At 43.3% G+C, this 27,297-nt stretch overlaps 1 protein-coding gene across 1 annotated transcript in view; it reads right to left on the minus strand.

Annotated features, from left to right (window-relative positions):
- The window catches only part of ETV6 (ETS variant transcription factor 6), a 122,103-nt gene that overhangs the window by 9,778 nt on the left and 85,028 nt on the right, over nucleotides 1-27,297 (minus strand). The window contains exons 3-5 of the mRNA XM_083859600.1: nucleotides 17,515-17,679; nucleotides 14,422-14,556; nucleotides 9,402-9,944 (exon numbers count right to left, since the gene is read on the minus strand). Coding sequence (XP_083715726.1) covers nucleotides 9,402-9,944; nucleotides 14,422-14,556; nucleotides 17,515-17,679 — 843 coding nt within the window. The remainder of the gene's footprint in view (nucleotides 1-9,401; nucleotides 9,945-14,421; nucleotides 14,557-17,514; nucleotides 17,680-27,297) is intronic.

The raw sequence follows: 27,297 nt of genomic DNA on the forward strand, positions 1-27,297 counted from the left end.
AATTAGGGCAAACTGCAGCTTCAAATGGAGAGGTATGGCTACAACTTTCCTCCTGCAGCTAATGCTTCTAGAGGGACTTTTATAGTCACACACAAGGTAGTGATAAGGTGTAGAGTACTTAGCTGGGTCTCAAATTGTCTGCCATAAGCACTGCCCTACATGTGCAAGAGGCAGCAGTTTCCCACTCCTGCTAATAAAACCATGTTACTATTAATTGATTAGGCAAAGTCTTCTGAATACACACCTAAAGAATACTGGCATATTAATACTTCCTAATAGCTATGTGATAGTAATAAATATCCCTTAGCATTGAAATACCATCTCAGAATGATCTGTAAATGAAACATTACAGATCTTAGGTTCCTAGTATTTTGATATTTGTCCAGCCATTACAAATGACTTCTCCAGTATCATTTGGCCAAGGTCATCTTTGTGTTGCAGTAGTGAGAAGTCTCTCATCTGTACTCTCTAGGACCAAATAATGCTGTTAACAATATAGGCATATGCATGCTAAAGACCTCTTTTGTTCAGGATATAAGATTCCCCTGCACTGAGATATTACTTAAAGCACAAGCTGTATCTGATCCCTCTATTGTTTGAATGGGGCCCTTGGTGCAGAGCTGGCCCTCTCCATGTAGCAACTACCAAAACCCTCCCGTAACCACAGAAATGTTTTGTGAGACCCACCCACATCTTGCACTGAAGAGCATTATATAAAAAGTGTTTGATCTGGCTGATGACTGCCTTGGAACCCAACATGGCTCCACACAGGAAGAGATGCCAAAGGAACGTTGTCATACTCCCTCTGACTTCAGCTGAGGCCTTACCCCTTGCTGTGTAGGTTAGCCTAAAATCTCTCCAGCATGATATCATTTGACTTAAATGGTTCTGTGATTTCTACCAGCTGAAGAGTTCTCCCAAGCTTGGCCCCCTTTATTTTACAAGGTGATTCGTGCTTCAGCTGCATTTGTTCAGAGTGAAGCAAACAATGGCTCTTCACAACTGAAACTAATGAGCAGAACCCTGGAAGTTCCCTGGCACTCTGGTTTCTCTAAGTACACCTGAAGTGTGTGTGAAGACAACATGGTTATGCTCACGGTGTCAAAACAATGAACTGATGTAATTCACAGTCACTGGAGCTAAGGAAGGGCCTTTGGTCCCAGAAAGTCTCTGACCTCGGGAATGCCACTGTCAGCATCCCAGGAATGGTCTGACTGGGGAGTTTCCTTAACAGACATGGAGCATTATGCTGTGTTGAATCCAGCCTCAAGATCTATCTATGACATATTCATTTCAGCAGACAAAACCAAAAGAAAAAGTAACCAAGTTTCATGGTTATGGGTTCAAATGGCTCTGAGGCCTGGGGGAGCACTGACCAGTCAGTCCTGAGATGGAGCATCCTGGTCATCAATGTTTGTTAATCCAGGTCACTGAGGGAAAATAGTTTTATTTCTGTGAATGCTGCTCCTGAAAGAAGGATGGCAAGCTGCTATGGTAAAGCCAATGTTTTTTTGTGGAGAAACCTCTTGACAGACAACTGTTTGTTCAGCTCAGTAAATTCAAGCTGGGGCTGAGTAAAGAGGTTGCCAGATCACACAATACAACAGTTGTATGTTGCTTCTGTCTTGTACCCAAACGCTGAGTGGGAGATCAGGCAGAAGGAGAGTAGAAACCTGAGGGTGTCATGCTGCTAACAGTTGTGCTGTGAGGTTGTAAAAATAACACAGCAAGATGAGGCCAAGCTCTGTCTTTGGCAATAAAAATTTGTACAGGGAAGGAGGATCAAAAATATATCTCATGAGGTTGTAGAAAAGAGCACTGAAATCACAATGACTATGTAACAGATGGGTCACAGACCATTGATAGATGAAGACTTTGAAAGCTAAAGACTGTTGCATTAAAAACAGTCTTTTTTCTTCCTGTCCTCTTCTTCTGCTCCATCCCCACCAAAGAGATGGGCATTTTCAGCATTATCTTCAAGTGCTGTTCTTTTTCTGCTCCACCACAATGGTAGAAAAGAGTCCTGCTAAAGAAACCTGTCTCTGATTCTCCTGTGGCTTTTTCTCAGCTTTACTGCTCATGAAAAGCAATGACTGGAAAAGAAATTTAACCTCTGCCTGTTCTTGTGCACTTCTTACAAACACCTCACAACCTCCTTGACATCAGAAAACTAGCCAAACAACATTAATGATGGGAATTTAACAATTAAGAATGACATTTTACCTTCAGAATTGTACTTTAGGGAAGCTGGCAAAAGCTGGAATGACTTAATTGCAAGAAAGGCATTCCCAACAACAGTAAAAATTTTTAACCCCACAATATGAGAATCTCTACTGTCTTCTGACAGTTCAGTCTTGGGTTTAGACTTCTGGTTTCTTTCAAGAGCAGAAAATCACTGTCTGTAATAGACTGCTCCCCATGAACCTCACTTCTGTGTTCTCTCAGAAAGCCCAGAGTTACTGTGGGAAGTGTGAGCATGGCTGGAGGACACAGCTCCTGGTGTGTTCCCAGCAAGTCCCTCCTGAAGGGATTTCATAAGCCATAAACTGGTGATTTCTGATGGGCCCCTTGCCAAAAATTGAGATGTGACCTCCCCTTCTTGGCATTAAAACTCCACATTGAGACATGGCCAAACTCTCCCTTCCCTTCCCTTCCCTTCCCTTCCCTTCCCTTCCCTTCCCTTCCCTTCCCTTCCCTTCCCTTCCCTTCCCTTCCCTTCCCTTCCCTTCCCTTCCCTTCCCTTCCCTTCCCTTCCCTTCCCTTCCCTTCCCTTCCCTTCCCTTCCCTTCCCTTCCCTTCCCTTCCCTTCCCTTCCCTTCCCTCAAGGGAGAGGGAAAACAGCCTGACCAGTTTAATGGTTTGCATTTGAATTAATGTAAACTGATATGTGCCGATTGTGATTGGTATTAAAGCCAGACTTAAATAGGCCTGTCTCTGGAGGCAGTGAATTGTAGTGTCAACACTACAAAAACAAACAGTCTGCTCTCCTGGTTTAACTAAGAGGATTCAGAGTGATCCAAGCTTGCTTTGTAGAAGAAAATCTGAATTACTGAAACAACTCTAGCCTAAAGGAAGCAAGCAATATACAGGGAAAATAAGGGATGTTTACACATTAAAAAGCAAGTTTCTTAAAAGAGAGTATAACATCCTGCTGACCCCAATGGATGCTTAGGGTACTCTGAACCCACTTATCTGTCTAGCCATGGGATGGGTGCTGCAGTACAGTAATGAGAAGAATGAAATCTAAATGGCTGAGCTTTCTTCTGGCTTGGTCAGTCCTGGCTTCTGAGCAGACCTGAACAAGTCCTGCCTGCAATTTCTGCTCCTGTAACTGTGCAGTAAGGATGGAGAGAGCTGTGAAGCAAGACACTTCACAGAAAATCTACAACCACCTATCAAAACTATTGCTATTCAGACGTTGTTTGAGCTTGAGTGTCATTAGTTAAATTGGCAGGGAAGGCCCACTTTCATGCTGAAATTAATTGTTAATGCAATGTTAAGAAGACTCTCAAGGTTATAATGAAAACTCCTATGAATACTAGCTCTATGAGTTTGACTCTCATCCACACTTCAGTCTCTCCAGCAGTCTGGTTTTCCACAGGGGCTCCAAGAGACATGGCATGTAGTGGAAATGTAAAAGTGTACATGACTGCACGAGCAAGTGATGAAACAAGGCCAGTGACATTATCATTGTCATATCCAAATTGGAGTGACAGGCCAGCATTACACCAGGATTTTCATGTTCTTGCAAGGCTCCAATCTGCATGAGCTGCTGCCCTACAGGAAGGAAGGTCAGTTCCCTGGAAAACAGCTACTGAACCCTTACAACTTAGAACTGCCAAAGTGAGCCACTGCTTTGGCTTTCTCCAGGTTGCCAGTCTGTAACTCGAAACTGCTCAGCTGCTACAACCATCTTGTCAAAGCTGCCCCCCACAGTCTGTGGGAGCCCTGTGGAACAGCCCTGTGGAATAGCCCTATGGAACAGCCCCGTGGATCACTGCCAGCCAGATGTGGCCCCATGCACTACAACCCCCTGAGCCCTGCCCTTACACAGTTCCTTACCCAGTGCACTGGGAACCTGCTCATCCCACAGCCATGCAACTCGACCCTGCTGTGAGGGGCAGTATGAAAACCCTCCCTAAAATGCAGAACAACTATAACCACCACCTTCCCTCAATCCACTATGTGGGTGATATCATCATACTCAGAAAGCAGACGAGTTGAATGGGATTTACCTTTGTGGCTGACTGTGCCTGATGTCTGCATTATTCTTTAAATGCCTTTCAATAGTACCCAGTATTAACTTTTTCGTAATTTTTTCTAGTCCTTCTGTGAGGGCTAACAGTATCAGTTACAAAACCTCTAAGTTGTGCTTTGATGCTGGTTTTTACCCTCTTCACTACAGAGGGATAATTGTTCTTTGCCCCCTTTCCCGCCCTCAGCATATGCCATTGCATAGTAACCGTGCCTGTACAGCTGTTTTACACAGAAAGAAAAAGAAACTAATGTGTTGTAACACATTATAAATAATAAAGTAATGTGGTGCTTTGGCACAAAGGATTTTGCTGGCAACTGAATTAAAAACCCCCAAAAGATCATCCTACAGTGTGACACAGTTGTAAAGGTCCCATGGACATATCTGGAGCAGATGTGGGCACTGGGGCTCTGGTCCTAGTAGCTAAGTAGTGAGCAGACATTGCTGAGGTGCAGTGGTTTGAAGTTTGGTGTCTTTTGATGTTTAAGTTCTAAATGTTTATTTTTAGAAATCTGACAGCTCAATTACCTGAGTTTTTCTTATCCTCATTTAAAAGCTTTTCAGCCCAACTCAAGAGTATAAACAGGAAAAAGTACCAGTTGATTTTCACTTTTTAAAAGCACTGGCTTTGTGAAAGGGATATTTCACTGTCCCCTCCTGTCTTTTCCCCTCCCACACAAGTAATTTTTTCAAACAAAGGAAGAGAATCCATGATTCTGTTCCCCCTCCAAACTCTGTCCCCACACAAAACAATCTAACCCCTCTGGAAGATCTCCCCATGCTCAGAGCCTACGCCCATCCCAAGTGCTGTTTTGTAGATTTTAGTAGAATGTGAGTCATCCATAGCTGATGTGCTCTTGCCATGGGACTGCATTTTTGGTTTCGACCATCAGACTGTTTTTATTGAGATGTCTCTCACACACGCCTCGCCACAGGCAAGTGGGTTCATGGAGTTCATGCTGCACCCCTGTAACTCTCAGGATGTGTGGCACACTGAGAGGCTGAGGTAAAGCAGCAGCAAGTCTGGAGGCAGCTCCCTGTCACGACTTTGGCAGGGTAAAAATCTTGTCTATCCTCATTCCAACAGCAGTCGATGGCTTTATGGGCCTAACCAATACAGGGATAGACAATGTGCCTCCCAACAGTTTAAACATTGCCTGGTTTTCCCTCAGACTCCTCAAGGGGAAGAAACAAATCCAGCAGCTCATAAAGTCAGATACAGCCCAGTTGCTAAGGTAACCCAGCTGATAAGAGCAGCACACTGCTGATAGATAACACCGGGCACAGGACTCACCTTAGATTTCAGCATGCTGTGGATTAGGGAACAAGCCTTTCAGTCCCAGAGCTGGTACAGAAAAAACTGTGTACAGCTCGGAGCTGGAAATGCTCAGCAATGTATTTCCCCTCACAACAAATATCCAGAATTTTATTATGAGTTTTAAGTGACAGAATGAAAAGTGAGGTAAATACCACCATGTCATTAGCCTAATCTGGATGTTTCTAAGACAAACTCTATGTGATAAAGGTTATAGCTGGTTATCCAACCCTGTTATAGTTGAATAGCCTCATAACTGCCTCTTGCACCTTGGGGAAGTACCTTTTCCAAGATATCAAAGCTCTAAAACACTTGATAACAAAACCTTCACAATCAGAGGTTCATGGGGAGTAGAATTTCCAGTCTGCAGAAGGGCTAATTTGAGGTGCCTCTCTTAATTTAAACTGCAATTGTGCTTAAAAAAAAAAAAAAAAAAAAAAAGGAAGACAGAACAAAAGGTATCTATTTTCACCCTCCAGAGAGAGATATCCTTGGAGACGATTTATGGGCAACCAAGATTGACTACTGAAAAAAAATTCAGAGCTCAAAGTAAGCCATATATAGAATGCCTGCTTGCCTGTTTGCTGGAGTCCAAGTTAGGACCTGGCTACCAAAAGTGGTGCTGCTTTGAATTAGCAGTTCCAACAGGGAAAACTCTCCATTACACTGCTCTGCTGACCTCCCTCTTTGAGGTATTCTTAATATTTTTACATACTGCTAATTAGAGGACTACTGATGTTAGTTTATCTCTTGCCTGGTGTCTTTACAGGGGATGCAAACCTGTTTCTTGGTTATCTCAACATGATGACCTCCAGTACTTGTGCATATCATGTTGAGAAGATAGTTAACCATAATTTTCAAAATCAACTCTAGCCAGTGATGAATAATATATGTCACCTTAATGAGTAATATAAAGATACTGTATGCCTCTGGCTTTGCTAGAAAAGTGTTAAATGGCCTTAGATGGAAAGATAATAAGACCTTCAACTTGAAATCCTTTGCTGTAAAAAGGAAAGTGCTTTACCAGTAAAATTAATATTTTGAAAAATGGTATTACATAAAAAGATAGGAAAGATTAGTCAGCCAGTGAGTACAGGTCATTATTTTGTCTGACAGAAAGTCCAGAGTTGTATTGATCGACCTCCTGGAAAGTGAGCATTTGTGTATAGCAGCAAGCAAAAACATTGTTTTCTTTCTCAGCACCAACTAATTGCATGCTGCATTTAAAAACACACTCAATCTACAAGTAAACAGATTAATGAGGCTGTGAGGTGCCTTAAGTCCAGGGAAAATTCTTTCCACAGTATAAAACATCTGAGCTGGGAAGAGAAGATGTTCTGGAGCACAGTCTAAGGTTTTAGTCAGCAGCCTACCAGGATTCCCTAGTAGCTCCTCATCACTATCTCCCCTGAAAATCACCTTAAGTGGTTAAGCCATGGAAGTCAAGGCTCTTCTCAACAATGTGAACAGCTGAGCACTCAGCTCTGCCACTGGACTACTGGTAAATCCTTTCATTGCCCAACCCATCAGTCATCCTCATCAAGAAAATGGAAGTAATGTCAGTGATTTCTAAAAAGACCCTTTAAGGAATTTATCTGCATTGATGTACATTTCTAGTTTAAGAGCCACACCTCATACCTTTCATGGTCTCTCTCACACTGAAGTGGCAACCATGGTTGGTCAAGCACCTTCATGTTAACTATGGCAGTAAAGGTAAGGACACTGAGATAAAAAAAAACATTTATCATGACATAAAGAAGACATGGAATCACTTATTGGCAAGAGCTGTGAGATGGGTGGGAAGCAGGTAGAAAGGTACTTTCTTTCTAGGGGGCCTAAATATGCTGCTGTTGAATTCAACAGCTCCAGTGAAGTTGACTTCAGGGATGAAGCAGAGGCTGTCTAAATGCTTGGTAGTAATCCAGTTTTTATCACCTTCAAATTAGCTGTGAGCTCTTTAGATGGTGTCTCTACAGTTCAGAGGCCATTACAATCCAACTAGAGGAGCAGTAGCTTGTGCCTGTGCAGCAAATGAGGCAAGTGAGCTTTTAAAATTAAAGGACTTGGACACTGATGGAAGTACACTGGCCAATTTATCAGCAGAAATCTAATCAATCTAACCATGAGCTCTGTAATTCCCCAACCCTGGGCCATAAAACACTGCCCTCATCTGAACCAAATACTTGAACACACTCCAGGTTTTTCTGGCATGAAAAAATCCACCAGCTATTTCAGGTATGCCATCCTTGCTTATGGGTCTCAGCAAAGCCACAGACCTGCAAGTGAAAGCATTAAGTCTGCAGGTATAGACTTTGGATAATGTTTTAATGGCTACACATCCTTGCCAAGCAACTGTATTAGGCCCAGATTTCCAAGAGATTGGGCTCTGTTGCCCTGAAAACAACACAGGGATAGAAAGGACATAGGAATTACTGGGGCTGGTGTCACTGGACCCAGTGAACAACGTGCGGAAAGCAAAGATTCCCAACTATGTAAGAAAACTCCTAAGTTTAAACTAAAATAAATTAAACCACCACATGCTCTCTGCATTTTTCCTACATTTATTTCAGACTAGGGTTTATTCTTGAAGAATGTTTTCTTCTTGAAAATAAAGATTAACTGCCTTGATCTCCCAACAACATTTCGTGGGAAGGAAATCTCCAGTGATGGGACCAGTAGGGTATTTTCTCTGCCATAACTTTAAGTATATTTATTAACTTGCTGAGAATTTTGTGGATAATAAAAATCGAAAGGAGAGAGAAAAATGTCAGCCAGGCAAAAATGTCAAAAGATTAACTTAATCTTTCTGTTAGTTAGATCATGGTCCTTGCTGTGTTTGATCTTGACTAGATGGTAAGATATGTATCTTTGGAATTTAAAGTGGCAAATCTTAAGAAAATAGAAAATCTTCCTCATTAAAGCTGAGGCAGCACCACATCTGTAACAAATTTAAGGCATGTAAGGACAAAAAAGAACAAGGTGTTTGTAGCTCTGTGGACATGTGTAATACCCCACAGGAGCTGGGGATCACATTAGGTCACTGCTGACACAACTGCATGGAATCTTTCTGGGTGTGGTGTGTATTTACATCTCTCAAAAGAAATTGGTTACTGGGGTATCCAGTGTATTTCTGAAGCGGTTGGATTCCCCCTCTCCCTATTTACAGTTCCCTTTAGAGTACAAGAAACATTTTCTGTAACCTCAGCTTCCTGATTTAGCTGTTTTAATGTCAGTTATTTATGATAACAAAAGTGAGATAATGCCTGTGGTTTGTGTGGGACAAAGCCAACCTTGTTTCTGTAAAAAGGGACAATCCCGATGTGAGAAGCCCAGGAAAGGTTAGGAAGTAGGACTCTGAGGTGGTATTTCATTAGTCTTGCCAGCTTCATAACGGGCTTGATAATGCATTATTTCAAAGGCTACTTGACGGAGGGTTTCTTCCTTTCCATAGGATTGGACAGTAATGTGAATGGAACTCTTGGAAAACTCTCTCTTTGCAGAACAAGGCTTCAGAGATAGGTATCTTGGGAAATGAATGGACTGCTAGTGGGTGGAGAAGCAGCGAGTGTCAGGATGCAAATGTTTCAATACCAATTACACGTTCTGTGGTCACAGGCAAGTCATTCTGCACCTCTGCTTACCTATCATGAAACTCGCTTATTAATATTGCACTGCCTAAGCCACAGATGTAGTGAAATCTACATTGCAGAATGCCAGTAAACTCCTGATGTCACAGAGTGGCAAAACGAAAGAAGAAACTCTTAAAACAAAGCATGGTGAGTTATGAATGAAGAGCATTAACTTTGGTGCAGCCTGGGGAATGTCCCTTACCTGCTATCCTGCCGATCGGCATCGTGTGGTCCTCGGGAGGGGAGACAGACACCATGATGTGGTTCATGTAAGCTAACTCTTCTCGGTGGGACAGGTTGATGGGCTTCACCTCCCTGTGCAGCCCATCCTCAGACAACCTCGGTGGTTTGAAATCGGAGTGCCTGGGGTTCAGTATCAAAGGATGCATGATAGGGCTGGGCATCAGCTGGATGACCCTGGTGTTCTCATGGCGAGGGCTGGAGGGCTTATGGAGCACCTCGGAAGGAGGCGGGCAGTGGTTGTTTTCTATCGGGGACACTGAGAGAGGATAGGGTTCCTGCTGGCTGTTCTCATGCTGGTGCCTCGTCCCTGGCACCCTGTCGGCCGGGGACAGGCGACGGAAGGTGTTGTCCATGGGGGACTTGAGCGGCCGCTGGTCGGGGTCTGGCGACGGACGGTGATTGTTGGTGATGGGCGACCGCGTGCGATGCAACAGTTCAATGGTTGGGGGGTTGTGGTGGACTGCTTCTGTCGAGGGCCTCGAAGGTCTCTGCACAAAGCTATCTGTGGAGAAAACAACAGCCCCCAAAATACAGACTTTATACATTGTGATTGAGGTACAGGATCTACTGCTGACAGCTTGCACATGTTTTTTATTTGTGTGACCTGCAGATGCCCAGGAAAGTACTGCATAAATGCAGATAATTGTTATTTCTACACAGAATGAAAACATGAAAACAATCTCCCTCCACCACCATATAACAGTTCCTTGGGAAACACACTAAGAGAAATCCCATTTTGAGGAGTTGACTGAACACTTGTGAAGAAAGTAAGATCTGATTTAGCTGTACTAACAGTGTTTCTGCACAATTTTTTTGAAACCTATCTCCTGCCATTCATGTCTCTCCATGTCATTTCCCCTACTACCATGATGAGCACTGTAAGGTAGAAGGGAAAGAAGAAAGAGAAAATGTCTCCAGGAAAATACTGGTTATTAAGTTATAGATGGCAGAGGCTTAGGTCAAGGTGAAGAGTAACTCAGTCTGAAATATGAATGGGGTTGTTTAAAGAAACCCTACTGGTAGGAAGCTCTTTATGAAACCCTACATTTTAGCCCTGCCTTGATTTTAAGAGCATGTTACATCTTCATAAGGATATTTTCATCTTCTTTTATTTAGTTTGTGGTGTCTACTGATAGACTGTCCCATATAAGTCCTTACATGTCTTCAGCAGGAGGACTTCTAGCATCACTTTTGCATGAACACTCTTTCCCAGCTGTGATGCTTAACAGTAGTATGGAGACAAACCACTAACAATCCTCTGACAAAATTAAAATTTTTGCCAGTGCAAACTTTCAGGTTAGCTAAGGCCATCAATTTTGACTCGGGAAACTACTGACAAAGAGGAAAGCACAACCAGAGTTACAGTGACTAACAGGTTTTTATCAGAAAAACAAAGACCAAATTTCAGTGCTGTTTGTTGAAAGCCTTGGGTGATAACAAAAGGAAACTTCTGGGTATGTGTCAACAACTGAAACAAGCAGCTGCTTATTTGAGGCTGCCTGTTTGTTCACTCCATTTTCTCTGAACATTAAATGATCTTCTTGTTTTCGTGCTAAGGCAGTGACACCTGCTTGAGGACCCTGTCGAGGTGAAGACTAAAGGGCTCCTGCTGCTCTGGAACCCAGGCAGGCATCAGGATCTGGATCAGCACATACCCAGGGAAAGGCCTGAACAGGAAAAGCTCAAGTCCTGAGAAAATGTAGTGCCAGGCAGTGACACAGCACCTGCACAAGAACACTAAAGTCTACAGGAAAACCTGGAATTTTAGGCAGAGCCTACATTGCTCTAGAATACTTATTAAACACACCTGTGGTCTCAGACAACAAAAATGCATTTGTAGGGCTATTCAAGATACTCACAATGGAACAGCTGGAGGACATGAAACTCCAGAGCTACATATTGTTCTCGCTTAAACCCAAACAGTTTTAGATACAATCTGGCCAGTGAATGTGGGATAGCCCAAATGAAGATCAAAGAGGAAAAATTTACAACTGTATTTTGTGGCTGTCTTTCCTCCTTTCTTTGCCACAACAGAAAGAAAATAAACTCCCAAATTTTCCTCAGTGTCCTATCTTCTACAGACCATCCACTCCCATCACTGTGCATTCAAATGCACTGTGCTCATTCTTAGCCTGTAAATATACACCAGACTATTGTGTTGTTTCTCCTATTTATTTAATGCTTTGGCTGAAGGGACCAACTATCTTTAAAGCAGAAAGGAATGCCCTGCTGTGCTTTTCACCAAGCTCTCTACAAACATTAGCTGGCTCTGATAAACTCCAAACAGAGGTGTTCCTACCTGTCTGCTTCCAAACCATGGTTACTGAACCTGGACAGAGGAGACAGAAAGTAGAGACCAAGGAACTCTTGAAAAAGCAGGAAGAGGAAACACCACCAATTGATATACACTAGTGCTTCACTTTCCTTCAAGATCTTTTTCTTAAAGTACTTAACAAAAGAATCCCCTCATGGCCAAAGATGTTTGCCATAAAACAATTCCAACTCAGCTCCAAGTAGGACTGCCACAAATGACCCTGAACAGAAAAAAATCCTCATCACATTCATTCCTTGGCACATCTGGTGATTGTCAGTTGAGCACATATGGTAGATCATTTCAGGCAGCACTAGCTTCACCTTGGCTCTTCATCCCAAACTAGCAAAACTCTTTTCTTGAAGACAAAGCTGTGAAAGGAAATTCACCTCCCAGGAAATTTGCTGACCTATCCATATAGGGATGGGTGGGGCTGCATTTACTCTGGGAGCGAGCAATTGCTGGCCCTGACAGTCCCAAAGATTGGCACTCTCTGCTTACCAACGAAAGAAGTGCAGGGAATGACAGTGTAAGTTTCCTGCATGGCATCCCATCAAATGACTCAGAGCTCCGTCACAAGGAGGAAAGGAAGGTAATTCACTTTCCATTGCTCATCCCTCTGCAGGGACAGAGCCCATTCCCAGCCAATATCCTGAACTGCAGTCAATTGATTTCAAATCCCCTTTGTTTAAGCCTAGTAAGAAACCACTAGACGGAAAGCATTTAAAAGCAGGATCATAAGTATAATCCATTAGGAAATAGGCAAAAGAGCCAGAAAATGGAAAAGATCACTGGAGTAAGGAGAGATTATAATAAAGATACATCACCTGTGAAGTTTAACCACTCAAAATAGTGCAAAGGTAAAACCTGTCCCATCTGTCACAGTTTGCGAGTTAGCCAGGGTTAAGTTCTGTTCCTCACATTCATTCTCCTTTTTTAAGTAAGTTGTATTTTGCTGAAGGAAAATGAAAACTCAGTTGTGCTAGTTTTTCCCAAATGACTTTGTGAAATAGAAGGAAGAAGTAATGTCAAAATAAACAAATTCATCTGCCTGTAAATTTTTAGCTTAGAGATTTTTTGATTCCTTAGTCTTGTGGCAGGCAAGCTGTAGTTTCTTTTGCTTATTTTGAAGTTCCTCTCACAGCAAACCAAGAACTAATTTTTGTCATTATAAAGAGGAGTTTTAAGTAATAGCACAGAGTTCTCTAAGCAAAAACAGTGTTACTATCAGCAGCCAGAGTATTTTAAGGAAGAAATTTTAGTAGCTTTTAATCACTAGATTGCAAAAGATGTATTTTTTAAATGACACATATGAAAGGCCAACTGATCATCCCTGTGAAATCCTGTCTAGTTGAAGTTGCTCCATACATTAAATGTAGGAGTGTCTGAGAGAGCAGCTAATATTTATGTTTGAAATTTAGAACAGGAACAGTTGTGGGTGAAGGCCAAGCTTGGGCAAAAGACTGAGATTTCACTGATGGTCTGAATACAGCAGGTAACTCTCTCTTGCACAAGTCTGCCAACTGAACCTCATCCTGACCTGCAGCACCCTCATCTAACCTGGAATATTTACACAGCTGTGTGGAAGCTCTTTGGATTGTCATCCCACCTGCAGCTGTCCTGCTGTTCACTTAGTTTCAGGGGTTTGCTGGTGCCATTGCATTCTGGCTACCTCTGCCTGACAGCACCTCTGAATCTTCTCTTCCAATCCCATGTTCAATCTTGAAATAGATTCATTTCAAACAGAAGTAGCACACCTTTTCTCCAGTTAGCAGAGACCAGGGTGACATCCTAACTTGCTTATATTCTCTTCCCCTGTTCACTCAAAAAAGGAGTAACACTACTTTTTCCTAGATTTTTAAATTGAAAATTAAATTAATTTTATTTGAAAAAAAAATAATTCTGCCTGATGCTTTAATGGAAAGGACCTCTGAAAAAGCTTCAGTTTTATATTTTCTATTATATACCCAAGAAATCCAAAAAGTACTTCAGTATCTGTATTTTTAAAGAAATTAAAACCTCAGTTTTCCAGTGAAAAGAAGCACACTTCCATTTTGTATGCAATTCCACAAACTGAACTATTCTTTTTTCATCACCTCTGACAGTCATGGTATGTGTGCACACTAGTAGACCTAAGCAAATAATTCAGATGGTAAAAATAACAGAAGACCTGCAGAAGCCCACTTCTCTCACCAGGAATTGCTCAACCAGCCCAACAGCTGAGCAATGTGATGGGCTCAGTGCCAGGAACTCTGGCAGGATGTTCTGTCAGCTGAAGTGACTGGGAGTTGGATATTCCCCTCTGAGCCTGCCCTCCTTTGTTCTGCCAATGACTGCATCGAGCTGCATCTCCAGGATACTAAAAGTTCATGAAGCAACTTTGTCTACCTAACTGGGTGTAAGGAAAAATGAATCAATAGGGTCAATAAAATGTTCTGCTTTTTGATCTATATCTGACATAGCTTTTAAAGATGCTTTGGAAACAGAACAAAATAATAGAAGATAAATAGAGAAGGGCTTGTTGACTCACTAGACCATCTGATTGTTCCAAAGCTGTGGAGACAGAGGGAGGAGAGCAGCTTTATTTAAGTAACTTTGGAGCAAGAAAATGACATAATTCCTGCTCGCCCCTGTAATGGCAGCTCCTGTAAGAATGAAACAGAGTTACCTTCATCATGATTCTGGTGCAATATGACCTCTGGCTGAGCATGGACAGAATTCCCAGGGTGGAAGAAAGGTGTGAAGAGCATACGAGGTTTCCTTTGCTTCAGGATTTGCTGAAGGAGTTCATACAAAACATCACCTGAAAGACAAACAGCAGGAAAAAGGAAATGAAAATGTACATAACTGATGAGAAGGCTCATTTAGCCATCTGATGCACGAATTCATGGCTCCTGGGTGCTATTTTCAGACCCAAAAATGCTGCAGTAAAATCCTGCATCCCAATGCAATGCAAAGTTCTCCTCTGAAAGGAAAAGAAGGCACAACACACCTCTGAGTGTGACCGTGGCAAAACAGAACGGCATTCCCTGGCACCATAATTGTTTTATCTCTCCTTAATGGAACGTAACACTGCAATATCCAGGAGACTAGTGGACTAAATGCTTATTTTGTGCCTTTTATAAATTACACCTTGTATGGATGACCTTATTCCAACATCTACACAGAACACGTAAGGTACTAATGCATTTGGTCTGGTGTAACTGTTTGCACATTTCAAAGTGAAATTGTACATCACAGGATAGGAAATCTCTTGATTTTTCCTTCTGCCTGCACTTTGTTTTGTCACTGCTAATATTACAGAGGAACAGGTTGCAACAATTACATATTATCTGAAAATGAAGTTAGTGAAGTTTCACTTAGGAAACTTTAGATTTTCTGGGAGGGTTTTCCCAAACATGGGGATTTTTTAGTCATTGTTTCTATGAGATTGTAAGCTGTGCACCTTTTGTCCTTTGTCTCTGTAAACTACCAACATTCTAATTTGTGGGCAACTTGAGTTTCTCGGTGTGAAACAGTTAAAGCCATACTGCTTTCCATAGTTCAGCTTCCTTTATTTTTACCATCCTGGCTGCTTTTACTGTCTCAGCAGCGACTTTAGGGCATTTTAAAAAGGTGATTGCAATACCTGAAATCCTAATTAAAAACAAAGCCTTGAGCAGCCAGTTACATGAAAGTCTAAAAAGTGATTTTACCACGTAATTTCCATGAATGCAAAAGTGGCATAATCATAAATAACTAGTGCTGTAACACTCCGAGCAATAACGTAGCAAATTTGTACCTCTTTTGATTGGCCACAGAGACTAGTGAAAACACCCATAAAGCTTTCTGCATTTTTTTTTTAAATTTTATTTTTTTCACCTAATGAAATAGCTGAGACTTCTGCATCACCCAGATGTAGCAACATTAAGATGGTGAAAAATGTTTTGAATTCCCTCCCTCCTCTGCTGCCTTTCTTCCCTGGGCAGCCCTGAACAGAACAGCTGTGGAGCTGTGAGCCCCTTTCTTGGCAAGACTGTGGGAGTGGATGCCCTTCTCCTGCTTTAACCGTGAGGGGAAATGATACAGCTTTCGTGTGGCTTCAGTCTGGAAAAACTTAATGCCTCTGTGGCAAACATTATTTCACAGTTCTTAAATTTCACGTACAGTTAATTCTGGGAAATGCTGAGGTAATGTCCCTTTACCTACAGTTATCTAAATTTTTAGGGACTGACTCAGATATCCTCCACAAGGTTTACTGTCAGTGGGGAATACCTGGAGGGAAGGAAGAGACAAAATGCAAGGGAGGAGGCCTTTAGTAGGGTTATTTCATTCCAAATTCAGCTTAACCTTCTGAATAAAGTGAGATTTTGCAAGTCAGAGGCTCTTCTCTGGGAACACTCTATTTCCAGCCTAGGAACATTTTTAATCCTGCTTATTTCAAGTGCCCTCACGGCATACAAGGGGAAGAATAGGAACCTAACTTGCAGGCAGGAAGGGGAGTTGCAGACAACATACATAAAGAAGTCCCTTGGAGTCCTTGCCCACATCCCTGCTTTCAATACTCCTTTTGCTTCAAGCAGGGCTAATTTTTACACTCCAAGTGGTGTACCAGAATTAAAAAAAAAGAAAAAAAAAAAAAAGACATTTCTAGGCATTAGCTCTCACTAATGTATTACAGTGACAACAGACATTAATGTTTGGGCTCTTCTTCCATACAAAATTAAGTCCTGGATTTGAAGCACATGCTTAAAGAACTTTATATTATATACACTAAACATAAGCAACAGTTTGCGAGGCAGATTCTGCAGGAGGATGGTTGTGGAGAGTAGCCAAGCAGGTTGGTGCAGAATTGGACCCACAGCTTGATTATCAGCTGGATCCCAGCAACACCAGCTGTACTCCTGCACATTGTGTGCCTTGCACTGAAAGCCTCCTCACAGCAATTCTGTCACCACTTGGTCCAAGCTCTTTGATCACCTGTAGTGATTGAAGTGCAAGCCTTTCTATTTAACAGGAATACCTCATGTGGTCACAAAAAACAAAGGCTCACAACTCATATTTAGTTAAATACCCCTGACAAAAGAGGGCAGAGGCTTACTCTGACTGTAAAACTGGAGCAGACAGACCACAGGGGATACAAATAGAGGCAGACATTTCTAAATCTCCTTTGTGAATAAATGAAGACATAATTTGAGCAATAGGCAGATTGATTCACACACCTGTCTGTGCTGTGCTGAGGGCTGGACTCCAGCACATGTGAGAATATGGTAAAGTAAAGCAAAACCCACAGGGGCTGTTAAATAGAGGCAAAGTCCCCAAGGAAGGAGTTTTGCAGTCACTTTTAGAGGCACCTCAGCCAAGACAACTGGGAGGCAAAATGCTAATATGGGCTGTTTAAAGAGGCTGGAGCACTTGGTTAACTTGCTGCTGTAGTTGGGTCTGTGAACAGATAAGCCTTTACAGGGAAGAGCTGGAAGTCACAAAATGCTGCCAGAGCAGCTTGCTTTCTGGGAGCTCTGCAGGGAGTGTTAACTATAAACAGGTTGGATGTTTGGGTTTGAATTTGCATTCAAATATGCCTACAGCTCAGGTGTATCAGGACTTCCTTCCCTCTTTGTCCTTTTTTGTCCTTGCCTCATACAAGTGTCTCTGTCCTCCCTTTACCCTCCCTTTCCCAGCCCACCCCAGCAAAGGTGACCATTTCCTCCTCTGATCCTCTTCAGCTTTTGTTGCAGCTTCCTCTCTCTTGCCAATCCCAGCTTCTGTAAATAATCCTCACCTGAATGAGGGGACCTGTATCGAAAGTCCTCTTTGGTCAGGAGCAGCAGAGCTTTCCCATTCATCTCAAAGGAGTTGCTCTCAATGGGCCTCAAGGAAAACTCCTTCTCCGCCCACCGGAGCCACTGTGCCACATCTTCCCTGCTCCAGTAAATCGGCTGCAAACCTGTGCCAGAAAGAGACCACACTTCTGTTACCAAACTGAGACAAGGCACAGGAACACAGGCAGACATCACTGAATCCCCCCCTTTCTGCCCACAGCAAAATGTACAAAGTCTCAGGGGAAAGTGTGGGAGAGGAATGTCATGTTGGTGCAGGATTACTCTGAGCACTGGACTGTGAAATACTTTGGCACTTTGGTTTATCTGTGACATACTGAGAAACGAGAACTGCCTCAGCACCCTGAAGAAAGCTCACAGGACATTATTTCATTCCAGGTTTCCACTGTGCAAGAGGATTTTCCTCCACGTGCTCCTACTGATGTGCAGAGCAGGCAGCAGGAAAACCGCTTGGTGCCATCCATCCTTTGTGTGTATCCTTTCATGGAAGAGAGGTGTGCTCTCTCTCCACACCCCTTGTACATTCACCAATCAAGAATAATGAGAAGTTGTCAAATGCAAGAGAGCCATGGCTTCTCTCCAGGTGGCTGTGGTGGGGTTTGTAAGGAAGGGCTGCTTAAACACAGCTCCTGTAACAGTGTGATTATCAGCACATGTCCTGTTGAGAGAGGTGTATTCAGACAGGCCCACCCCTCCTCCAGGTGCCCTTACGTGAGCAGGTGTCATTCCCACACTCGAGAGGAAAGCCAGGGCCAAGATTGTTCCACCTTTGGCACTGCTTTAGCCTGTGTTTCCTGTGTAGCAATCAAATATTACCAATGTAACTGGGTCCATGTAAGAGGCTATTTAATTTTTTAGTTAAATGGTAGGGATATTTTTTTGTTTGGGGACAGATTGTCCAAGGTGCCAAGGAGAATGTGGCACTTCCTTTCTGCCAGCCAGCTTGTACAGCTTATACAGGCTAATCTATTGTGTTTACTCATAGAGGCCCAACCACATTATCATCAAAGACATTTTGCCTTCTACCTTTATTGGGCCCAGGCAGAAAAGCTTGGGAGGTATGACAATTCAATATCTGTTCTACACACAAATTTAAAATAGCTTCCTTCCCCTGGAGAGAAGGCAGCACAGTGAAGAGCTGTTTATACCCAAGTAGAGAGATTATCTCCAATCCAATGGGTGATAAAAGCTTTATTTTCCTTTCCCCCTCATGAGATGAGTCATTGTTTGACTTGCTACAAAGCTTACCCACTGTGCATAGGAACATAAAATTTGCCATATCTGATCAGATCTCTGGTGCAGAGCCTCTGGCAGGAGCCAGTACCTTACGCTTCAGAGGAAGACGAACCTCCCTTCCTTGTATTGCACCTGGCTGATTGTACTGCACATGGGAAGAAATTTCCTTCCTGGCACACCATTCTCTGAGATCTGATTACCCTCCTCCTACCAAGCACTAAAAGAAGCCTGGGAGAGTTGTACCACTCTTGTTTTGGTTTGGTTTTTACTTCTTTAACAGATAGGCAACCCTTTTATTTCTGTTTTAGCAAGAGGTAACATGAAGTGAATTGCATTCTGCTGCTTTGCCAGATTCCCAGACAACGGCTTTGGAAAGTCCCAGAGCCACAGCTGCATATAGAACTGAATCTCTGTCAGAAGAGGAATTGAGATTGTGCCTGAGAAAGGGTCAGAGCTGACCTAGGGAAGGGATGTCTGCATGGCCGTAGCAAGAATTTCCATTGGCTTTCAACTGTAGCATACCATTGTACTACAGAAACAAGTAGTAGCCTTTAATTATTTATGAAGTAAATTCTCTTCCCCCTATGAATTAGGGTCTGCTTATTGAGGTCAGAGTTTTCTGTAGGTTCTTTCTTTTTGAAGCTACTAGGGTGAGGTGTAGATTTGCTCAGAGACATGGAAACTGTCATCTAAAATGCCAGAGTTAGGCTCATCTTCTGCTGAATAAAGGGCTATTCCTGCAGCAAACACACTCCAGACCCCAGGCTGCTGCTGTAGCTAAAAGAAAAAGGTGAGACATGATGCAGGCAGACCACAACACATGAAAGGGTTTTACAAGACCATCTGAGCAGTGCTTGAAATGCTCATATGTGATTTTTTGCCTCCCTCTTTGCCATGCCATGAAAGTAATAAATTGCCCAAAGGAGAACTGTGTAGAAATCTAACCAGCCTTCTGATGAGGCATGAAACAAAAGAAAGCATCACTGTGAAAATCGGGTGGACAAGGACAGAGTTGTACAATAACTTCCCGTGAGGTGTGTGCTCCCTTATAGATCATCATGTAATAAATAAATCACTCCCTGTACAAACACCAATTGACACTTCCCACCTGCAGGTGACAGTACATTTCTGCCTTCTGTTCAGCTAATACAAAAGTACTGTGTCCAAAGAGAGCTTTAGATTGATCAGTGCTAGACCCAGAACAGCCAAGTAAGTTACACAGACTGGGACAAGCCTTGTGAGCTGTGCTGGCAGCTCTGAAACAGACCCAACACTTCACACTGCAAATGAGGTCTCTGCTGGGTTTCAGCAGCACCTCTGAAACTTGTGAGAAAAGCCCCAAAGTAATATGACCTAGGACCACTTGGCTTGAAATTACTGAGAATCAGCATGCAGCCAGTCTAATTCAGTTTGGCTGTGGCTAAACTGAGTGGGTGGATGTGCCATATCACTCCACCCCTGGGGTGATCCCATAATTAAAATACTTACATTGTGTTTGGAAAACATAAGGTGCCATAAAATAAGTAAACTGCTTTCCCCTAGATGGATTCCTTATTCTCTCACTTCCCTCCCTTCCTGCCCTGCTGCTTTCCTGGGAAGTTAGTTTCTCAGAAAAAAACATGCCCCCACCACATGCCCATTTGTTTTGTGAGGCTGAACCAGTTCAGTCACAGGAGGCTTTTCTAGGGGAGCACAGCAGTGTTGCTGAAAGTGCTTCAGAAACTGTCATTCAAAAAATAATTCTTTCACGAGCATTATAGCATCTACTAAACTTGAATGCCACCTTCTTTGACCCTTCTTAAGAAGAATAGTTGGTTTTGTGAAAACAAGGTCACGAGATGGTTGGCTTTGCAGCTGAAGGGATTTTACAGCACAGTGTACATTGCTATCAGTAGGTCATGAAAATGCTTTCCTGTACTGTCCATGAAAGAAAAACTAATCCCACTTATACTATTTTCCTTCTTTGGATGCTGTTTCTTATTTTCCTCCTCCATCTTCTTTTATTGTCATGCCCACAGTGGAAGAAAATGGGCTTTTTTTATCTCTCTGGTTTTATTCTCTGCAGAAGCTAACAGCACTGTCTTCACCTAACAAAGATATTTACCAAGCAGAATAAAGTGAGGAAAACAAGAGCTGTGTTGCAAAACAAGGGCAGAGTTTTGCCTGCTGAAATCACTGTGAAGGTTTTGCTGCCTTCACTAAGTGCAGGTCAGACAGGGGGGATGCTGCCTTTCTCCCAGCCTGCCCTCTTGGTGGCCATGGACTTCCCAGGGTGAATTTTGACCTAAGAGTCAGACCTGGCTCTGCTCCCACCTCTGCCTTTGCCCCTCTGGCTGAAATCTGGCAAGCATTCCCCATCATGGTCTTCCTATCTGCGTAGTGCAAAAATAAACAACAACAAAAACTTCTTGAATTCAATAGCTGAAAGCAGGTTAGACAAAGCCATGCAAAGCATCAAAATCTGGCTCTGTAAGATCCAGCCTATTCTCTGTCTTCTGTCAGTTTCCAAGCACCACCTCCAGCAGAGTAAAATACAGTAAGTTATTGACATGTTTATAAACTGACAGCTTTATATGCATTAAACAGGGAGCAAAATCCATGCTCACCTTTCTAACACTGCAGGCTGATGCACTGGTGTCTTAATAGATTATCTATTTCTGCAGCATGCTCCTCACCTGAAGTCCTGCTTCTAACACCTGTTACTCTGGCTACCTTATAAATGATGAGGATGATCAATTCTCACACTGCAGGGCACAAGCTGCTAACCATCCTGAGTGCAGAAGAAATCCACTCTTTGTTCCTTTCTATTCTCAAGCAGCAAAGCAAAGTACAATGGAGAGGGACTGATGGGGTAATTTATACTCTGAAGTAGCCAGTAAACCTGTTAAACACCAACAGACGTGGGCACAAACAGGAATGGACTGGTCTGTTGAACACTTTAAGCTGATGGTTTCTGAAGAGCTCACTTTTGACAGAGAGCCCTTCAGGAAACTGAAGCATGGTCAGCCTGTGAGGCTGGAAAAACAGAGTGCTCTGCTCAGGCAGTATAACCTTTGCACTTAAAACTACACAACCAGCACTATTTTCAGCTGACCACAGACTTCTGGTGGGCTTACAACTTTGTTTTTTGAATAGATGTAGCCAACCTCGAATCTTGCAAAGCACTTGCACTTGGCAACCCCTTCTTTGGTTTAGAAGACAGAGTATGCATTTTACAGTATGAGTTGCTATGTTCAGTGTAGGCAACAGATACACCTAAAATGTGAAGTACAATGTACCACAGACTGTTTTCATCTTGACTCATTTTGGAACAATCTGAGGACACAAATCCAATGCAAAATGTGAGGCACAGTACCCCCAAGAGCTGCTGTTCTGCTTTAGTTTCGAGATGAGGACACAGCCACAGGACAGCACACACATGGAAAACAGCATTTAGAGTAAGTTTCATCTAACTTTTTGTTCCACTTCAGCTACACTCTCCATCCTCCCTCCTGGCTGCCTGGCAGGCAGGATGATGATGTGAGAAGGGGGTAAAGACAGACCTCTCATTTATCCCTGCTTTCTGCAGGGCAGACAGAATTGTTCACACTCCCACGCCAAAAACTACTTAGCATGGTTGGGCAAACAGCAAAGGGGCCAGTGCATGCAAATCAGCAGCTGGTTCCCAAACACTCAGGGACAGATGCATCATCACTGGCAGCATCGGGGAAGCCAGCTCATGTCTGTAGCTACTGTGAGCCTTTAGTGGGAAAATGATGCTGGAGAAATTCAGAACACTTGAATGTCTCCTACCAAGTAACTCTTTAGGAACTGATGCTCTCTTTCTTTGTTATTGATTTGCAAAAATTTTCCTTGTTAGCTCTAAAGCATGATATGTATCTCTACATATGATGGTGTGTGTCAAGCAGGAGAGGTGCATGAGGCTGTGTTTTGATTTTAATTTCTGTATAAAGGCTGGAAGAAAAGGATACGATTAGATTTAAAATCTTCTCTCAGGCTCTGACAGAGCAACTTTTTAAAATCCCTTCCTGTCTCACATCGTAGTTTGGAATGCTGGACTAGCAAAATGCAAAGAGGTGTCACAGGGCTTTGCCAGTTAACATCCAAAATGCTCTGAAGTGCAAAATGCTGCACAGCTGCTTCAAATGACCCCGGTTCAACATTGCCATGGTGCTGTGTGTGCTGCTCTCTGTCTCCCTGTTTGGAGTCACTGATTGTTGCAGCAGACCATGGGCCCTGTTCTGGGATTGTGCTTGGACATGACAGAACCACCACACTGCTCCCCAGCAGGGCAGTGCTGAGCTCGTGGGATCATGCTGAAGGGCTTTCCAAACTGAGGCACTGAGGTCCTCCTGAGGCAGCAATTCTGTATTTTCTCTGCTGGGGCTGCTGCATCCATCTCTTAACCCAAGTGATTTCCTCAAAACACCCTTAGGGTGCTTGGCAGTTCTTCAGAACTATCACTGCTATGGATGGTAAAGGCAGGAAGGGTAAAGACCTTGCTTTCTCAGGAAGACTTTCCAGTTCCTCAGAGGCATGCCTAGCTATTCCCATGCAGATGGAGAATGTAAATAAGTGCCCTCAGGGACTGTTCTGGAGTTAGCATACTTGTGGAATACGTAGCCCTGGCACAGGGTTAATCCTGTACTGCTGTTGGAGCAGGGGACAGAAGTCTGTGTGCAGTGATGTGCCTGACCACTTGCTCCTTCCAGCAGGTGCCCCTTGACCCAGGCAGTGGAGAAGGAGTGGTTATTCATTGCTGTTGGGCTGCAGGGACTTCCTCATACTATAGTAGAGAGCTGGCTCTGCACTTCCCAGGCCCAGGGATAAGCAAAGGTAGAAAATGAGGAAAAGGTTAATCCTGGCTAATCCTTAGAGAGAATTATTTGGGAGGTGAGCACGAACTGGCACAAAAGGAAATGCACGACAGCAGAAAAAAATGCCCCTTTACAGGTCTTGTTGAGGAAAAAATGATTGGATAGGGAACAGAGGAGTCGTGGCAGGAAAAGAGACCACAAGTGAGGCTTGCACACTCTTTAAGAAGGTTTGAAAGTGCCTGTAATCAGAATGACAAGGCTTTGGGGAACCTCCTACACTGCTGGGAACAGAGGGCAAAACAGCTTTTTCAGTAGTAATCTGAAATAAAAGGCACAGGCTTATTTCTCCTGGTGTCCTTTTGAACAAGATATTAGGGGTAGAACACAAGTGCAGGTAATGCTCTATGCACTGTGCCTGCTCTGAGGGCTCCACGTGTGCAGACATCTGCAGAAACCAACCCAGTGAAGCTCTGCCATGGGTTTCTGCCATGCTGACTTTGCTGGTGTGGTGCCCTGTGACCCAGCCCTTCTCCTTTCACTGTCTGTACAGACACCCTGGGAAGCTGACACATCCAAATCCCTCAGGGCTTCAGGGTCATAAAATAAATAAAATTGCTTTCCTAATGCAGCCTTTGGAAACTCTGTAAGAAACATATTGATTGGAAAATGCTCAATTAGAACAAGCTCTCATACAGGGAAATAAATCTTTTCAATTGCCCACACCCCGTGCCAAGCTCGGCTTCCTGGAAGCAACTATGGCCCTTTCTGGAACTGAGGTGAAAATCCCATGTTCCATCACCTCGCCTGACCTGCTGACATTACACATGGTTTGCATTTGCTGATCAAATGCACAAGCAGGACTCTAAATTAGCTTGCTGGGCTGAGACAGCTCACTGATTAACGATGGCAGATGAAGTCACCGGTACAAAAACCCCCACAAAATTTGAAGCCGCGCTACAGAATTCAAAATGAAGAATATATTCTTTCTCACTCTGTGCCCAACCCCTTTTCTCTGTAGAGAAAAGTTAGTAAATGAAGTAACTCTCTCAGACAAAATTACTCAGCTGTGTCTAAGACCCCTACCAAGTCAGAAAAGTCCCTGAACACTACTGACCAACTCCTGAAGTCCTTGGAGTTGTATCTGATGTCAGACTAAAGCTTCTAGTGCAACCCCAATGGTTTAATGTGGCCAGTTGCGCTGCATTTCTTATAACTGAGATCCGTATTCAACCCATAGCAGCCACTTGTCTCCCTTCTGCTTCCACTGCATCATCCAGAGTGAACCTATAGAATAAGTGGACTTTAGGATGTCCTCTGTGAGGTGCCCCACTCTGGGATTAGTCAGAAACAGAAAATATTGCAATGCTGGAGCAGCCTACCAGCTGCTGACGGGCAGTTTGTGCCCTGAAACAGAATTCACCCAGGCCAGGACAAACCAGCCTAGAAAATCGTGCTGGTTTGTGTGTTGAAGTTGGATTTGAGGTTCTAAAAGGGAAAGAAGCGAGCAACCAGAGAGGTGATGAAAAGACCAGCGGGTTTTCTAGGCACTCATTCCACGAGCCATGTCCAAGAGCTTTCAAGAACTCCGCAGACGGCTCCAGCTTCCTTTCATGTCGTTTGCAAAACCTTCCTAGAAGCCTGACAAGGGCTCTCCTTCCAGAGCAGGATGAAAGCTGGCTTTTTCCATCTGGGCAGCACGTTCAGGGAAGGCCAGAGCGTAGCAGGGGTCAGTGAGCCACGGACAGCAGGACACTGCCTGGCCACTCCCATGGCTGCCACACCACGGCATTCCTGCCACAGCAGCCAGTGGCACTGGGATGGGGAGGGGGGAATTGCTGCCTTGGATCTGCTCCCAGCTACAGTCTTAATCTACTCCTGACTTCTCAACCAATTTTTGGCTGTTGTCCATGGAGCAGACATTGCTTTCCTACTGCTCCCTTCCAAAAGGAGCTGAAAGAAATGTCTTCTGTTGGTTTTTTCCTTGTATGTGCAAAAACTATATCCTAAACAAGGGCAGCTGAGCCCTGACAATGTCACAGGGTAGCTAGCTCAAGCCACGATGCTGCCAGAAGCAAACAGTTTTGCCAGTAGAAGTCAAGGGATTATAAAAACTTTCCTTTTCTTCTCAGCAACTCTTTATTGTTTCAAACCAATTTAATCTTAATCCAGGTCAAAATTCCAGGTCTAAAAAAGCATTCTGTACATTTTTTCTGCACCGGCTATGGCCACTGCTGATACTTAGTAACGCTTGCACATTTACACTACACAGTGCCTTTCAACTGCAGGCAAATTAGATTGTTATATCTGTTTTATAGATGTGAGGCACAAAGGCACTGGATGCCTGCCCATACACTGAGGGATCAAATCCAGGAACTCTATTCTGCTCCTCCTTACAACTGGACAGATGCAGAGCATCTTTACATCCTTTACACCTACTTTACCTTCCCACTTCTTGTATCAATTATTTGATGCATCCTGGCAACACTAATTTTAAGGTCAACAACCCAACCCCATATTAAAATGAACTGCCATTACGTGTTGTTCCTTTCTTTTAACACAATATGGCCTTGATCTCTGGCTGAGGGCTTGAAGATTTGTAAGTAATCAGAAATAAATTGATCTTGGTAGTCTTGACCTACATATGGTTTTACTGAAGTCTTTTGCCTGCTACCTAATTGCTGTACAGTGGAGCAGAGTCCTCAGATTATTACCATGCTTACAGTATATAGCAATAATGCTGGTAACCAAACTGCTCCAGGTTTAGGTACCTGATCAACACTGCTGAAAGATATGAAAAACTGACAGTTGCTAGCTGCAACAAATACAGATGGCTAAAATTAAGATGGTTAGTTTTAAAGCAATTTATCACTTTAACCTACCATCAGCTACATCACCTTGATCTTCCAGTCAATGCAAATTTAGAGAGATCCTACAGTTTTGTAAGAGAGGCGTCAGGAAGTCCTTTTTGTACAGCTGAATCAAGTGGAAAGTTTTGAAATCTCAGTTTCACGTATCAACAAAACGCCGCCACCACCATCATAATCCTTCGTATTAAGAAACTGCCTTTTTCTCACAGGGAGAGTTTTGTTCTCAGAGGCTCACATCCTGAAGAAGTTGGGTCCCTTTCCCTTGAGGAATTTTGGCTGGGACTTTGTTTCCTAACTCAACTGTGACTGTGAGAGCTGGGGAGGGGGGAGTGTGTACACAAAGAGCATGTTTTCCAGGCTGTTTCCAGGGAACGTGAGGCCAGCTCCACTAGAGAACAGTCTATACCGTAGCAGCAAGATGTCATCTGTTGGCTTCCTCTGCACTGGGGCTCCAAGGCTCGTGAGCTGCAGCTGCACTTGTGCTGCTACTGTAAAAGCAGATTTTGGCAGCACAGCCCAGAACCATGGCTTATTTTGCCTGTAACCATTAAGCAAATCACCGTAGAAAGAAAAAATTACCACCGGCATGTGGTAAAAGTATGTCATACTTTTACTGTAACTGATTTTGCTTTTGGATGTCTTGCTCGTGCAGAAATTCTCTGCAGAGTCCTCATGCAGGAGGGCTATGACAGCCTGCTTCAATACACCAGTACACGAGTTCTTCTGTGCTTTATGCAAAGAGCTGTCTTCAGGTGACATTAAATATTAAATTACTGGTGGAAACTGTACAAATTACAACTTTGGA

The sequence above is a fragment of the Zosterops lateralis genome (genome assembly GCF_965231275.1).
Source record: "Zosterops lateralis genome assembly, chromosome: 4".
NCBI classification, from domain to species: domain Eukaryota; kingdom Metazoa; phylum Chordata; class Aves; order Passeriformes; family Zosteropidae; genus Zosterops; species Zosterops lateralis.